The 15988-nt window shown below is 49.0% G+C and overlaps 1 protein-coding gene across 1 annotated transcript in view; it reads right to left on the bottom strand.

The window, feature by feature from the left end:
• Positions 1–15389, bottom strand: part of ADAMTS10 (ADAM metallopeptidase with thrombospondin type 1 motif 10) — a 101885-nt gene extending 86496 nt beyond the window's left edge. The window contains exons 1-2 of the mRNA XM_050934449.1: positions 15158–15389; positions 229–567 (exon numbers count right to left, since the gene is read on the bottom strand). Coding sequence (XP_050790406.1) covers positions 229–316 — 88 coding nt within the window. The 5' untranslated portion in view covers positions 317–567; positions 15158–15389. The remainder of the gene's footprint in view (positions 1–228; positions 568–15157) is intronic.
• Positions 15390–15988: the final 599 nt, after the last annotated feature.

Genomic DNA, 15988 nt, shown 5'->3' with positions numbered 1-15988 from the left:
ACTTCGCTAGTGCTTTTCAGTAGCCTGTTGTGAAACGAGGCAAATCTCTAGATGAGTTGATGGGCCCCCTGGAAGATCTTTGAGTAACCCCAGGGGTTGAGAATCCCTGGACTAGCTCAGCAGGACTAGCTCGCAGGGTTTTCCCACCTTAGAGCCAGCATTAGGGATCCTGCCCCCCTCGGCACACAATTCCAGCTCCTCTACCCCACCCCCATGGGAAATCCCTACCTTGTGAGTGGAATTTGTAGCCGGGAGAGTCGCACGCAGCTGTGGTGAAGATGAGAGTCCACGTCAGAAGCCTCCAAGCAGTTGCCATGGTTAGCGATGCTCGTCTCAGCGCAGGGAGCTTTGTACCAGCCTAAAGGGCTCTGTCCCAACATGTCTCTCTTTGGGCCACTGCTTATGTAGAGACAGGAGTCCTCGGTCCCTTCCCAGGCATCCTCAGCCGCTCCATGCGCTCCCCGAAGCAGCAAAGCTGATGGCGTCTTTGCAGTGCGCTGTACCCGGGCCGGCGTAATGGCTTCAGCGTGTGCTAATTAGAATCAAAGGCTCTCGGTGGCATTGCCCCTGTGGAAGAGAGGGCAAGGCGAGGGAGCGGGAGAAAGAGAAGCGGAGTAAAGGACAGAGGGAACGGAGGGGGAAAAAAGGAGAAGGAAAGGAGAGAGAGAAAAAGGCAGGGAAAGCAGAGCAGGCAGGAAGGGAAGAGTGCACATGTCAGAGAAGGAAAGGAAAAGAGGGGCGTGAGCAGGGGAAAGAGTATAAATTAGATCAACCACGTCATTTTATAGCATGTTAGACAAGGGGCCCACTCTCCGGCCTCCTGCCCCTCTGTGTCATCATTTCCACCAGTGAAGAGTGGCTGCCTTTCTGATTGACTGGCACTGTAGCCCTTTGCACCCACCGGCCCGAATGCTCAGCTACACCGAGGTCCTTTCTACTGCCTGGGCCATGTAAAGGGACCTTAAAGTGATGGCAACTGCCATTTGCGCCCACTTTGAGGCCCCTTTGCCCCACCAACGTGGTATAAATTGTTCTTCGTGTAAATGAGACCCACCTCCTTTTTTCGACTTTGTGCCAGGCAAAGGAGAATCAGGCCCAAGCTCTTCCCAATCTCTTAAAAACAAACAACAAACACAGGCACAGCATGGCTGCTCTGGCAGAAACGTTTGAAGGAGGCACAAGGGTTGAGCTTCAGAAGGGGCCGCTCAGAGAACCCCCTCAGCAAAACAGCAAGCTGGCTGGCTCAGCAGCAGAGATCTCAAGAGAGAAACAGGACAGAGCAGAAGTGGAAGGCACAAGGTGGAGTGAAGGGTCTGAGTTCAAATCAGTCCCGCTGTAGCATCATGCAGCATTTGGAATGTCACTGCCATATCTGTGGTGACTGACTGGGATGCTACAGAACAGACAGAGTATATGAATGCTCCGGCAAAAGGCTGAGGAAGATGGCTCGTATAGAAGAATGAGTGAATTCAAATAGAAAGAGCTTTTCTGCTAACAGGAGGATCATATCATAGATAATTAGGGTTGGGAGGGACCTCAAGAGATCATCTAGTCCAACCCCCTGCTCAAAGCAGGACCAACCCCCAAATGGCCCCCTCAAGGATTGAACTCACAACCCTGAGTTTAGCAGGCCAATGCTCAAACTGCTGAGTTGAGGACCGCCAGGTAAGATAAGCAAATAGCGTAGCTGAAGTTGCGTATCTTAGTTTGAACCCCCCCAGTGTAGACCAGCCCTAGGTTGGGGGAGTTAATTTTGCTTTAGAAAGATAAAATATACCAAAGATACAGCTTCCATGAGGTATTTCCACCATCCAAGAATTTAAATACCATGATCTTGTGTTTAGTCCCATAAGTAGCTCCTGGAGGCATTACGAAAGTCAATATTTCGTTACGTCAAATACTAATTGGATAGAGATGGAATGATGCACTACCTATCTGTGAACACTAGAGGGAGTCTGGGGAAAACAGAAGATGGTGCAGAGCCTGCTGTAATTTGGGAGTTTCTTTGACACCCTCGCTCCCCATGACGTGCATCACTGCAGCTTGGCTAGCTAACCCTGTCCTCTCAGGCTACTCTGTCCACTACCAACTGAGAAAGACAAGTTTGGGGCAGGGCGGCTGTGTCATTCCCATCCCACCTCCATGCAAGAGACGTTCCCTTGAGAGAGAACAATGTCCCCCGAGTCCATTCACGTGGCCTGTGAATTCAGCAACGTCTGGGATCTCCAAAAAGCAATGATTTCATGGCAGAACTGAGAGAAATATTCTCCAGACCTGATGCTGAGTCCCCAAGGCTTCCTGATTTCAGTGCCTGCCCGAGCAGCTCCTCTGAGAAACTGTCATCTCAACCTTCTCCTCCCGGAGCTTTTCCCAGGGAGTCTCCAAGTCTAACTATTTGGCCAGTCACACTCTAGACCTTATCTTTAAGCCTGGATTTGGACACTGGGATTCCTTGTCAGACAGTCAACTCATCAAGGCTAGCATCAGCTCTTTCTCCCTACCGAGAATAGTCTGACCATACAGACTCAGGAAGCCAGCCAACTTCAGAACATCCTAAAAGAAACAAGCCACCAAATAAGTGGCCACGGCATGGAGATCTGGTCAGACATTTGGACCACATACTTTCCACTGTCATTGATACCTTAGTACCAAAAATCTCCTTCCTATCACTCCACAGGCACCCATGGTGCTCAGATGACCTGCAGAAAGGAAGGAAGCACAAAGGTCAATAACAAAAACTGTGAAAAGCTGGGGACAGAGGCATAAGAAATTTGTTGCAAAGAATGCTCATCTCAGATCAGGTCACACTAATCCAAGAGGACTCCTCAGGTATACTGATGGACACATACAGAACCCGGGATTCCATTTCCGTCCCCGTGGATTTGGACTCTTCATATCGGATGAAGACCTGGAAGCACTGCAAGATATCAGAGGCACCACATGCAACTTTGTCCCACACCCTTTTTGGCTTATTAAGGACTCCTGGGCTCCTTGGTTAATTTATGTCTCCTTGGATGAATGTAAATGTCTTCCCTCTCAAAGCCTGGCAAACTCCAGTTAGTGATTAAGAAACAATCACTTGACACACACTTGGCCAACTATCCAGTATGACTGTAGGCTGGTGTCTAACCTCCCATTTCTAAATAAGGTAGATGAGAAGCTACGATTCCAACCACACCTGATTGTCATCACCATTCTGTATCCCTTTAAATGGCAGGCCGGGTATGGATCAGAGATGACTTTGGTTGTGTTATTAAACAATCGCTTCTTTGCTATGGACAGTGGGAAAGTGCATTCCTGGCACCAGGCTCTCCTCTCAGTTCAAACCCACCGAATTGTAATGGGTCTCTTTAGTTCTGTCTCTTGGGTTCTCATTGGAGGAGTCCTACAAGGTTTTATCGTCTCACACATGTCGAGAAGACTATTAGAAACCCTGGGTTCAATGCCAAGTGTATGCAGATAGAACACAATTTTCCATGCCCTTCGCATCCTATGCAGAAACCATCATCTCTCAATTATGCCATAGCCTCAGTGAAGTAAGTACATGGCCGAAGAATAGCTGGCCAAAACTTGACCTTGGGTTACTCTGGTCACCAAGAACAGAGAAATCTAGGGGGCTGGTAGGCAGGACTATCCCTGATCCCACCTCTCAATGATGTAAGGCTGATGTGGCCCATGCTGTGGGGTCACAAGGCAGTGATGTAGCGGCGTCCAACCTAGTGACGTTGCCACATCGCAACACGACCTCCAGCTGTATGGTGAACGGAGAGTAAATTTGAGAGAGCAGCAATCGTAATCATGCAGCCAAACCAATGCAAAACCTCAGACCTTGTCCATCATGATTCCCCTTAAAACTGCGTGATTGAAACGGCACAAGCGAGAAGGGAAGAAAAAGCCCAGCATGCTCTGGCTTTCCTAAGTCAGCATTTTTAGACTCTATTAAGCTTTGAGATTCCAGCTCTTAAACTTTGTCCTAGTTCCAGGGTTTCTGGACAGAAAGCCTCTCAGCTGAAGTAGATTTCCTCTGGGATTTACACTCCTAATTTGTCTTGTTTTTCCGTTGTTGAACCAGCTTCCTCAAAGCGGTTATTGTTTCCTGTTGCTCTTCCACATCTCCAGGACCCTGAGCTGCAGCGGTCATGACTTCTGACCTCCCTCCTATCCCCTCCATCTTTCCCTCTCTCTCCGTCTCATTTATGTTAGCAGCGCCCTCATCCCCAAAGGAATCAAAGCCTGGGAGAGGCTGCAGAGCAGGGAGAGCCCATCAACCCTTGACCTCACAGGGAGGAAAGTCTGTTTTTAGCACCACAGGTTGGGAATTAGAGCTGTAAAATTCCCCTGAATGGAGGGGGTGGGGGGGATGAGGGGGGAAGGGCCCAAGCGTTGATTCCCTGCATCCCCGTTTCCACAGCACTCCATCTCTGAGACCCCCAATGACCCTTTATCATGGGAGGGAAAGACCCAAAAGAAGCAGCAGAGGCGGAGGGAAGCTGGAAGATCAGTGGGCTCCTCAGTTTCTTTAATATGTATAAAGTTTTCCATAACGTTCGTGTCCAGTTTTAGCTTTCAGGATGTCAATAATACACAAGCACAAACAGGCAGGAAGACCCCGGATCTGTGCACGGGGTCGGGGCGGGGGAGAGCACAGCAGTCTCTTCGGATCTTATGAGGTGGGGCCATGACCAGCAGTAAAGAAGTCCAGGGTACAGCGTGACCTCTCTGGGTCTCGTGCCTGCCTCACTTGGGTCGGTTCCGATTTGCTCCTTTCCTAGGAATTCATTGTACTTGGCAGGCGCTGCCTGAGAGCGAACACTCCCAGCTGCGGGTGCCAAGGTGGATTTCTCTGTGTGAACTCTTGGGCTGTGGCATGAGTACAAGGCGGCTGTTTGGATCCCTGGCTCGACAGAAATAAAGACAGATAGAAAGAAAGACAGACAGAAAGGACAACTGTTACTAATTTCAACATCGGGTCTGCAGACAGAATTCCCTGAAAGCCTGGCTTTTTGGCTTCAGAGGCAGCTGGATGGGAAGGTAATAGAAAGCAGATGGGCTCTGATTTGGCCCAAGAGGAAGGTTCAAGGTGCCTCCTAATGCAGAGGAGAGGAACTTAAATGCTTTTAAAGACGCAGGGGCTTGCTGGTTCCAGGTTCTCATCCAGCTCAGGAGTCCCTTTGCCTTTTTGAGAAATAAAGACAAAGGCAGATTTCTGCTTCCAGCACGCCCCGGTGGGAGGAAATACTTGTGAGCCCCTCTTGCCAGCCCCTCCTCATCCCCCCTTCCACTAACACACCTTCCCTGATGTGCAGCGTCAGCTGCTGAAAACAAGGCGAACATAAAGCTCCAGAATTAGAACTTCCAGACAGAGTTGTTCTCTTAGCTAAATAATGAATGAACGGATCATAGCTGGCCTCTGTCTATGCTGTCGCAATGTAGTAACAGTTCATGCAGGCTGGATATTCTCTCAGAACCAGAGGGACTCAACCACAGAGCACTCAGTTAATGCCCCGAGTCTGCTGCCCAGTTCCAGTGCGGGTGGTTGATATAATTAGATTGGGAGCACACAGCCCAAAGGAAGAGGATGTTCCAGGGATTTAAGGTGCTAGATTGGAACTTGTGGGACCTGGCTCTAATTCCCTGCTCTGTCACACACTTCCTGGATCACCTTGGTCAAATCACCCAGGCGATATCTACAGTCTGGACCTCACAGCAGCACAGCTGTAACTCTGCAAGGTCTCCAGTGCAGCCGCTCTGTGCCAACGGAGAGTGCTGTCCTGCCGGCGTAATTAAACCACCCCCAATGAGCGGTGGGAGAGCCTCTCCTGCCGACATAACGCCGTTCACACCAGCACTTTTGTCAGTAAAACTTATGTGAGTGTGTTTTTCACATCCCTGACCGACAAAAGTGCAAATGTAGACATAGCCTTAGTCTCTCTGTGCCTCAGTAAAATAGCACTTCCCCAAAACACAGGGGTGCTGGGAGGATCAATGCCTGAACGATTGAGGTGCTCAGGGCCATAAATACCAGAGGTAGACACCATCCAGCTGGATAGTTTCCTTACTCCAAGAATTCTCATCATAAACAATCACCGTAAACCAAACTGCCCCATCAATCTGCTCCACTCCTATCACTACCGCTATTGACCAAGACAAGAAAGATGCTACTGTTGGTGAATAAGGACCTGAACCGAGGAAGGACCCAGGACTTCTGCAGAGCAAAGACCTTGCAGCAGGGGAGGTTAAGAGTTCACCCAAATAGACATAGACTCATCCAGAGATTATCATAATCTCTTCTCTCTGAAAACCAGCCTTTCATTACCTGCTCTTTCGTTACCAACTCTGGTTTGGAGCCTTTGCTAAAATAAGGCTCCCAGACATGGACCAATCCAGTCAAAAGGTGAAGGAAGGATAGTTCTGTGTCATCCCAAACTGCGGTCCCAAACCTAGTCTGGGTTACTCTGCTCAGGGTTATATAGTAACCAAGGCCAATATCACAGATTATTGCATAATTGTTCATTATCAGCTGTGAAGACTCGAGTTGTGTCCACTGATGGAAATAAGCTACTGAACTGCGCCATTGGTCTGATTTCTGTGTTCCAATGAAAGGAAAAAACCTGCAGGGATCACTCAGATAAAATGTGAAAGCTGAGAAATTTGTGATCAAGAGAACTCCAAATTGCTTAACGGGGGATTGGCATTTCTTGAAAGCCAAAATCCAAGCCGCTGTTAGCTTTGCCAGGCAGTAGCTGAAGGGAGGTCATGGCTGGATCTCCAGAGACAGCCCTTAATTCATTCCTCATGGTCCACCTGCACAGCACCCCTAAGTTACCAGTGAACTTACCACAGAGGGGACACCATCCTCAAGGGCTGCACCCCCTTGTCAAGCCTCTTTTTATTAGGATGATTATTATTTTAAACATAAATTTCCCAGACATGTGACAAACTCATTCCTATCAACCAACAGTGCATCTTTGTTCTCTGGTCTTTGAAAGGAGAAACAGGATGTCCTGCTGGGCTTGGTAGCATGGTGAAATACCTCCAAGTCACCGACTCCAACTGGCCATTCGGCATCACGTGACTGAATCCGACTGGCCGTTCGGCTCCATGCAACTGAATCCGATTGGCCATTTGGCAGGATGAGACGCACAGCCAGACCGGTCTGTATTGAAGTGAAAAATTCATAAACCATGGGAACTTTAAAACTGAATTTTGTTTTAGTTGTTTTGTTGAGGGAAATGAGCCCTTTTCTGAGTTTTTAACCAAATCCAAACCCCATCAAGTAGCTTTGCCTCTCATTGCGAAGGTCTCACATGCATCAAATGTAGCAAGTTGTTGGCTTCAGCTTGGAGGAACACGGCAACCGGCCTGCCGCTCACACATCAGGGAAATGAAAGTACCAGCCCCAGAAGTGAATGGAGTGCACGTCTGTCTGGAGTCTCCTACACCCCGGGTGGCGGTGTTGCCTTGCAGGTGGCTGTCTAGCTGGGGGTTCTGCTGACGCAGATCATGGCAGAATCTGAGCGCCTGGACTGGCTGCAACAGCCCGGTTGCTTGCGCTGGGATCTGTTTCTCTGTGGGTGCAGGAGGGCTGTAAGGAGCTGAAACAGAAGGAGGATTGCAGGAGACACCAGCAGGCTCAGAGCCGGAGAGTCTCCTGCCTGCCAAGGTGAGGGCATAAGGACTTGAAGGGAATTGCTAGGTTAGAAAAAGCCTCTCAAGACCAACCTGCCTTCTTGCCTTTGAAATGGAGCCCTCAGAGCGGATCCCATTTCTCATGGCTCCTGCTCCACTGTCTCCCTGCATCCTGCACGCTCCTGGCTCTCTAGGAAGATACTGAAGGCGTTGGTGAGTCCAGCTGGGCAACGCTGGACAAGCGCAGCTCTCCGGGGCTGCCCTGGCTGCTGGTCAGCAAGGGGAGTTTAACGCATTTGGGTTCATTCTCCTAAGCTCTCTGCAGGCCCGTTCGGGCTCCACAGGAGAGAACTCAGTTACCCTTCGCTTCCCTCCCTCCCCACACAGCCTCAAGCAAGGAGCCAACGCAGAAGTCATTAAGAACTCAGCCCTCACTCAGCGCCGCTCTTGCTGGGGACAGAACGCCAGCCAGGAGACCACGGCTTTGATTTCCCCAGGCCTGGAGCAGAAGGCACTGCATTTTAGTGGGAGGCAGCCGAGTCCAGGACAGGGGGCAAGGGAGTCCTGGGATCTCTTCCCTGCTCTGCCACTGACCTGCTCTGTGACCTTGGAGGCATCGCTTGACCTGTGCCTCGCTTTCCTCATCTGTCCCACGAGGATCATGTTACTTGTCCAACTCCTTTGAAAGCCTGATCGGGGAGGTGCTGTAGACATGGGGGCAGTGCCTCCTGTCCTGCCTCACATGGCAGCGTCTGCACCCGGTCTGAACCCTAGTCCTTGGTCCACCCAGGTTAACCATCTAGGCCAGAGATAAGACAGCTGTGGACTGAGTGACGCAGGAAGCTCCTGCCCTCGAAGGAGACACCGGCTCCGGGACGTCTTTTCCTTTAAGGAGATGAAGCTAAGCATTCCCAGGCAGGTCCCCTCTCAGACAGGAGTTATGCAATGGCTTGGAGCCGTTCCATGTGACCCAGACTTGCTGGCCCCCAGCCACCACACTCCTCACTGGCTTCAGCCGTTACAAAACGGCAGTGAAAAAAAAGAAAAGAACAGGCAGTCACTGAGCGAACGTATCTGCCATCGGCATGTGCGCATGTCACTGAAGCGTGAGTACACACACGCCACCTTTGTACAAGTGTGTGGGCCATCAGCACATCGGCTTGCATGTGTGTAGGTGCCACCGACACTTCTATGTCCGTGTGCCATCCAAATGTGTGCATGCCTCTATGCACACGTGTTCCATCTATGCATAAGTGTGTACGTCCGTGTGTGCCATCTACACATACATGGATATGTGCCATCTCTGCGTGTGTGTGTCATCCATGCATAAATATATGTGCCATCTACATTCTTGTGCACCATCTTTGCATGTGTGCCACCTAAACACATGTATGTCTGTGTGTGTGTGTACCAACTACATGTGTTTGTCTGTGTATATGCCACTCCCATGCCTGCATGACTAGGTATGTATTCCATCTACACAGATAAATCTCTCTACACGTGTGTCCGTGTCTGCCACCTGTGCTGGGTGTGCTACACAATTATAAGGGCCGAGCACTTGAAAATCTGACCCTGAGTTCTTTTGAAAATCTAGCCCTGTCCATCTGACATGTATATGTAACACTTGGTCCTGCCAGGAGTGCAGGGGGCTGGACCAGCTGATCTCTTGAGATCCCTTCCAGTCCTACAATTCGGTGATTCCATGTATATGTGTGTGTGAGAACATGGGACAGATGGAACGTGTGTGTGAGTGAGTGTATGTATGTGTGTGTGAGAACATGGGACAGATGAACCGTGTGTGTGTGTATGAGAGAGAACATGGGACAGATGAACCGTGTGTGTGTGTGTGTGCGTGCGTGCACTTGCACACATGTTTATTACAGTCTAACCTGACAAAGAGAGCTTCAGGATACAATCATAATAAAAAATAATCAGCAAACCCTATTTCCACCGGATCCAAAGCCACAAACACCTGCTCGAGTCGTTACCGTTCAACTGTGCAGACTGATCGTTTGGCACTCAGGGCCGCCACATCAGCTCTGTGGCCCCTGCACCCGCTTCCATAAACTGGAGCGTTGACTGCTTAATAGTTCGCAGTTCAGTGGGCTTGCCGGCTCTGGCATCCCGTCCTCAGACATAAGCTGCACTGTGTGCGCAACTGTGAATGGCCCCATTATGCTCCTTACAGTTTATGGGGTTCGGTGTGGGCAGGAAATATGGACTCATCACCTTCTTGGGTGTCAGTGAAGGCAGCTTCCCTCCCACTCCTCTCACTGCCCCCATCCCCGGCCACCAGCAGCATCCGCGAAACCCAGCAGTGTCACCGGCTCTCCTTTGCTCGCAATAACTGTGTCAAGGCTCGGAAAAGGATGGAGCATTCATGGTTCTACACAGACAGCGAAACACCCCCCCTACCTCTCCTACAAACAAAACCTCATGGCCTGATTCTCCGGTGCCTAGAGCCTTGTGCAGTCATCGGCACCTGTGCAAGACAGACGACCATGGTAGCCTTATACACCCACTATGCCCGGGTGTTAATACCTGCACAGGGTGCAGGGCCGTGGAGATTCAAGCCCACAGGTTCGCCCGGTGGCACAGTGACTGCCCCACCGCAGCGCCAGTCTCGATCTCTTCTTTCAAGCACAAGCCCCACTGATTTACTTCAGATGAAGAACTTCAGTGCCGAGCCCGACGCGGGGACGCAGGACAAGAGCTAGGGCAGTGCCTTGCAACTCCACCATGCCTGTCACCCCAAATGGTCCCCATGTATTTTAACCGCCATGTACAGCGATCACTTCACCCCCTCTGGAGTGGAGCACAGCAGCTGTTTCATGCTGGACAGTGACGCTCCAAGGCAGCAAGTGAAGCTGGATTAAAGCGGGTGCACGGCTGTAATCAAAACCTGGGTGTGTGCTGGGATGAAGTGACTCTGACCTCTGGGGAATCATGGAGGATAATTAGCCAAACAGGAGCTCCCAGGGCTGGGGCCAAAAGAGCTAATGCCACCCTTGGATACATACACAGGGCACTGTCGAGTAGGGAGGCTATCATTCCTCTTGGCACTAGTTTGACCGCTGCTGAAATGCGGTGTCCAGTTTGGTGGCCATAACTCAAGAAGGATGTTGATAAATCGGAGATGGTTCAGGGAAGAGCCACGGGAATCATCGAAGGATGAGAAAACCGACCTTCTAGTGGAAGACTCCGGGAGCTCAATCTATGTAGCTTAACCAAGGGAAGGTTAAGGGGTGACTTGATCATCGTCCATAAGTACCTGCTTGGTGAACAGAACTTAGAATAACAGAATCATAGAATCGTAGAATATTAGAATCAGAAGAGACCTCAGGAGGTCATCTAGTCAACTTTGATCCTGGGCTCCACAATCTAGCAGACAAAGATATAACAAGATCCAATGGCTGGAAGCAGAAAGTCTAGAAATAAGGTACAAGTTTTTAACAGGAGGGTAAGTAATCACTGGAACAATTCACCAGGGGTACTGGTAAATTCTCCACCATTGGCAATTTTTGGATCAAGACTGTACTGTAGGCTCTGCTCAGAAATTAATTTCATGGACATGCAGAGAGAATGGTGAGTCACTCTGCTGGGTCCTGGCTTCTATATGGATCTCATGGAGTCACGGGGTTTGCAGGTCATGTCTCTTGCCTCCTGCTCTGAGCTCCAAATCTCTCTCCTGATGGGAGCATGAGCGGTCAGCTCCGATGGCTCTCACCTGCCAAGATTTTAGGGTCCCTTTCTCCCCCGTCTGTGGGCTTTCTTCTGGAGGACGCATGTCAGCCAGATGATTTAGATTTGATGAGACACGGCATAGAACGCTTTGACTTGCCAAAATATGTAGGTTTCTGATGAGGTCGCTGCAACTCAAAGGCTATCTATGCCCAGTCACCAACAAGACAACGCGGTTCATCACTTTGGAATATGGGGCTGATAGCTGGACAAGGGATTGAACTATTTCTTTTGTTCTGGTTTCAACTGAAGGGTGAAATCCTGGTGCCATTGCATGGCAAAACTCCAAGTATTGCGTGCACTAAGATCAACTCACGTTAGCACCAATATCTATGTAGGTGTTGCATTCAGTAGGGTTTTGCAAACCTAAAAGGAGCAGAATCCTGTTAATGATTTGTTTTTTCTTTAAAAATTAACTGAAAATGGAACAGAAGAACGGTCATCCTGGGTCAGACCAAAGGCCCATCTAGCCCAGTATCCTGTCTTTCGACAGTGGCCAATGCCAGGTGCCCCAGAGGGAATGAACAGAACAGGTGATCACCAAGTCATCATCTGGCAAGGAGTTCCACAGGTTGACTGTGCATTGTGTGAAGAAGTGTTGGAAACCTAAAAGCGACAGCATTGGCCTAGGACAATCAACAGAAAGTGAAAGCGACTAGAAACGGTGGGGCTGAATAGTCTGTTTTCACTGCCCATGCTGAGCGAAACCAAAAAACAAACAACCAGCATCACTGGAGAACAGTCAGATCCTCGGCTGTTGTCCACTGATGTAGCAGCTCCACTAACTCAATGAAACTATGCTGATAGTAAAGGGATACCATCAAGCTAATTATTTCTCATCTCAGTTACTATTAACACCTTGGATTAGGTCTGAAGACAGTTTCAATGTGATTCAGGACTGAAAATGGCCCTGTGGGTTCCCAAGTTTCTCATGTTGGAATGATTCCACATCAGATCTGATCGGCTTACAAACCAGAAGATGGTTTTCCTAACTTGCCGCCCTGCAAACCTTGCCCAGAATCTGAGTATCAAGCTGTGTTCTTTTTGGTTCCTGCATCACGCAGACATCTGAGCCTAAACTTCGCCATAAAAATCCAAATCTGCCTTGAACCTTTCTGAAAGCTGAGGAACTTTGGTTCGCTTTCTGGGGGTTTTAATCTGACTGGCACTGCCCCTGTGCTTCCGGTACACAGTGGTTTGAGAAATGGCAAATGGCTGAGAGGCACTTCCCATGGCATTTCTGACTTGGAATGAACTCAGAGTTGGTCTATGGAGGTTTTCAGAGTTAAGGGGGGGCCTGGATAAGCTTGAGATACGGACGGAACCATCCCACTATGTGATGTTCTCTGCTCACTAGGCCCCAGTACAATTCCCGCTGAAGTCAAAAGACTCTCCCACTGGTTGAGGCTGCCTCGAAGCTGCACACTCCTCACCATTTTCTTCACTGGTGGGCAGCCAGGACTGACCGCGGCAATAAATGCTACCCTCCCCCTCTGGATCACCCCACTCCTCCTGAGCAGCAGAGCATTTTATCCCTCCATTGTCAGGGGCTCGGTGACCCATCTTAGGGCCAATGGGTCCTGGGTTCTTTGCCCTTGGTGTTGCCCTCTAGTGGCCAGCTGCCTAAACTAACACACAACACCTGTGACCTCTACACTTTACGTACAGGAAATCAAGCATTGCTGGTTATTCCATGTGGCTGCTTAAAGTACATTTGTATTCCTTGTATGGGAGGGGGAATCTGTATACCTCAGGGCAGCTAATAGCCCTCCCTGAATCTAACAGCTCTCTTTATCGTGGGTTTTGTTTGGGGCATTCCATGCCCAAATGACAAGTGTTCTGGCTCCAGTGCCTTGTCCTTGTGAACTGGGCAAAGGGGTTGGTTCACCCAGACGATTACAAGCACAAAATGTGTGTGATTTTGACTATATGGCGAAGAGCGAGTAGGGCCGGAGAACCAAATATAAGTGTCTGGAAGGTTTAAACATCAGGGAGGGGAAAGGAATGTACAGGGAGGCCCAGTGGGGTATAACTGAGAATAATTGGATGAAATGGAGCAAAGGAAACATTTGGTATGTTTAATATAAGGAACTCTTCCTGACAGCGAGATCTATAATCGGGATCATTTCAGAAGAAATCTGGGGCTGGACAAAGCTGTGGCAGCAAATAGAACATTATATGAGACATTATGTCATGCAAGTTATGGTGGGGGTGGAAGACATAATCAAGCATATAGACCTATAAAAGTCACAGAGGGGCAAACCAAGGTTTAGGGGATCAACTGCCCCCTTGCCCCATAGCAAATGATGCCTGTCTATAATTATGTGGAAACCCGGGACCGGCTGGGACCACCACAGATACAACAACAACACTCCAAACTACCATTCAGTGGAACAGTCTTCCAAGAGAAGTGGAGAGAGTGTCATTGACGGAGACATTTAAAACTAGACTGAGAAAAGCCCTGGTGAACAGATGGTTGGGAGGAATCTTGCGCCGGCTGGGGAAATAGACTAGATGGCCCAATAAGTCCTTTCCAGTTCCCACAGCTTCCAAGCTTCTATGATGGATCCAAACCAAAAGACCAACAGAAATCACAGACCCCAGGAACCCTCGGGACCCTCCGCACAGCTGACACCAGACCTTGAGCTGTCAAAGTCTAAACCCTACTGATGAAAATGGATAAAACCGGGATAGAAATCCCGTCTGGCTGGTGTGTCCGAGGATGATAGCGACTCTTCTCCTATGGAAATCAGTATCGGCTGCCATTAGAGAAACTCAAGGCTTACAGCCACTGTGATATTGGACCAAATCGCTGCTGAGAACAGCTCTGGCCCCAATTTGAAAATTTAAAACTTGCTGCACACCCCTAGTTGGCGCCAAAGTCAGAGGGTAGCAGTCCTTCCGCAGTGCTCACACCAGCCCAGCATTCAGTGCCTCTCTTGATTTCATTTTGCTGGAAGTGATCACCAAGGTTATTTTATAAACGCCTTCCTATTTATAGCACAGCTCCACCAACCCTAATGAGATAATCTGCTGGCATTTCACCATCGCTAACATTTACCTTGATGTTTAAAATAACATGGTCCGAGGGATTAAATTAGGAAAAAAAAACCTTAAAAAATATAATCAAGGCAGAGAAACTTATGACCAGTCCGAACTGCCAAATGCCTGATGCTGGCTAAAAAAATTAGCGGCACTGTAGCTTTTTGGGGGCAGACAGTTAATAAGCCACATATTACAGGAGGGAAAGCAAGCCTTGGCAGCTCATGAAGTCAGAGAGAGAGAGAGAGAGAGAGAGAGAGAGAGAGCAAAGTGTGCTTATTCTCAGGAACCAGGGCAGCTAAGAACATATAATTCTGCAGCCCGATTACAGCTTTGGGGCTTGGTAATTGAGAGTTTCACCCCACAGCCGCTTTGCAACAGGGACTCAGCTTTTAGAACAAACAAGTGTGCAATCAGGGAGCTTAGCCCAGTTCAAGCAGTTGACTGGTGTGTTTGGGAGAGCCAGGGAGCAAGCGAGAGCAAATGCCTGACTCCTGCTGTTTGCAGCCGCTCTGAAACACAACCCAGAGGTTTTATGGAAACTCTGAATGTTGGAGACGGGTGAACATGGTTTTCATTCTCATAAATGTTTTTCCAGCATGCAGTATTCCTCAGCCTCATTCCTTCAACCGGAGACCGTTTGGATTTCAAAGAATATCTGCATAACCCCCCTCCAGTAAGCCCCACAAGCCCAACCTCTGAGAATTTGCTCTGTAACGATTTCTTTATTAAGAAAGCGAATTACCTTGGTTATCTTTTCCCCCTCTTTCTTCTGTTCCCCCCTTCTAGTCTGTCCGTGTCTCCTCTTCTTCCCAGCTGCAGCCAAAAGCGTCTCTCTCCCTCCTGCGTGTCAGAAACTTTCCAGGCTGCGGGTGTGTGTGTGTTGTCCTTCCTCAAGTCACAGCAGAATAGCCTTCTTCTGTCAGAGGTCGGCAGCTCTTCAGTGAGAGGCTTTGCTGAAAAGTCTCCTTTCAGGAAGTGAGCGGTAATCAGAGAGCAGCTTGCAGGCAGCATGGATAGGGGCTGTTAAAAAAAAAAATCACCGCTCACTCAGGAATTTTGCCAGGGATACACACACACACACATACACACACACAAAAGTCAAAACCCCACAAGGCCATAAAAGCCCTGCCCAGACTGATGAAATCACGAAAGAAGGCAGGCCTTTTCTGCTACAAAATTAAACTACTCATTTTCCCTGTTCTAAAAGGAAACAATCCATCCCTGACTTGAATTAATGGGACCAACTTTTTGCACTGTGATTGTACCAGGCCCATCACGGTGGGGTTCTGCTCCATGACGGGTGCTTCTAAGGGCAACCGTAATTACATATGGTAAATAATTATACAACTTAATGACCAGGAAACTAGAGCAACAGTTCTTAACCAGGGGTATGTGTACCCCTGGGAGTATGCATAGGTCTGCCAGGGGGTTCATCAACTCATCCAGATATTTGCGTTGTTTTACAACAGGCTACATAAAAAGCACTAGAAAAGTCAGTACAGAGTAAAATTTCATACAATGACTTGTTTATACAACTCTATAACACTGAAATGTAAGTACAAAATTTATATTC

Source organism: Gopherus flavomarginatus, chromosome 24 (genome assembly GCF_025201925.1).
Source record: "Gopherus flavomarginatus isolate rGopFla2 chromosome 24, rGopFla2.mat.asm, whole genome shotgun sequence".
Lineage (NCBI taxonomy): Eukaryota > Metazoa > Chordata > Testudines > Testudinidae > Gopherus > Gopherus flavomarginatus.
This window is presented reverse-complemented; position numbering and strand designations above follow the sequence as displayed.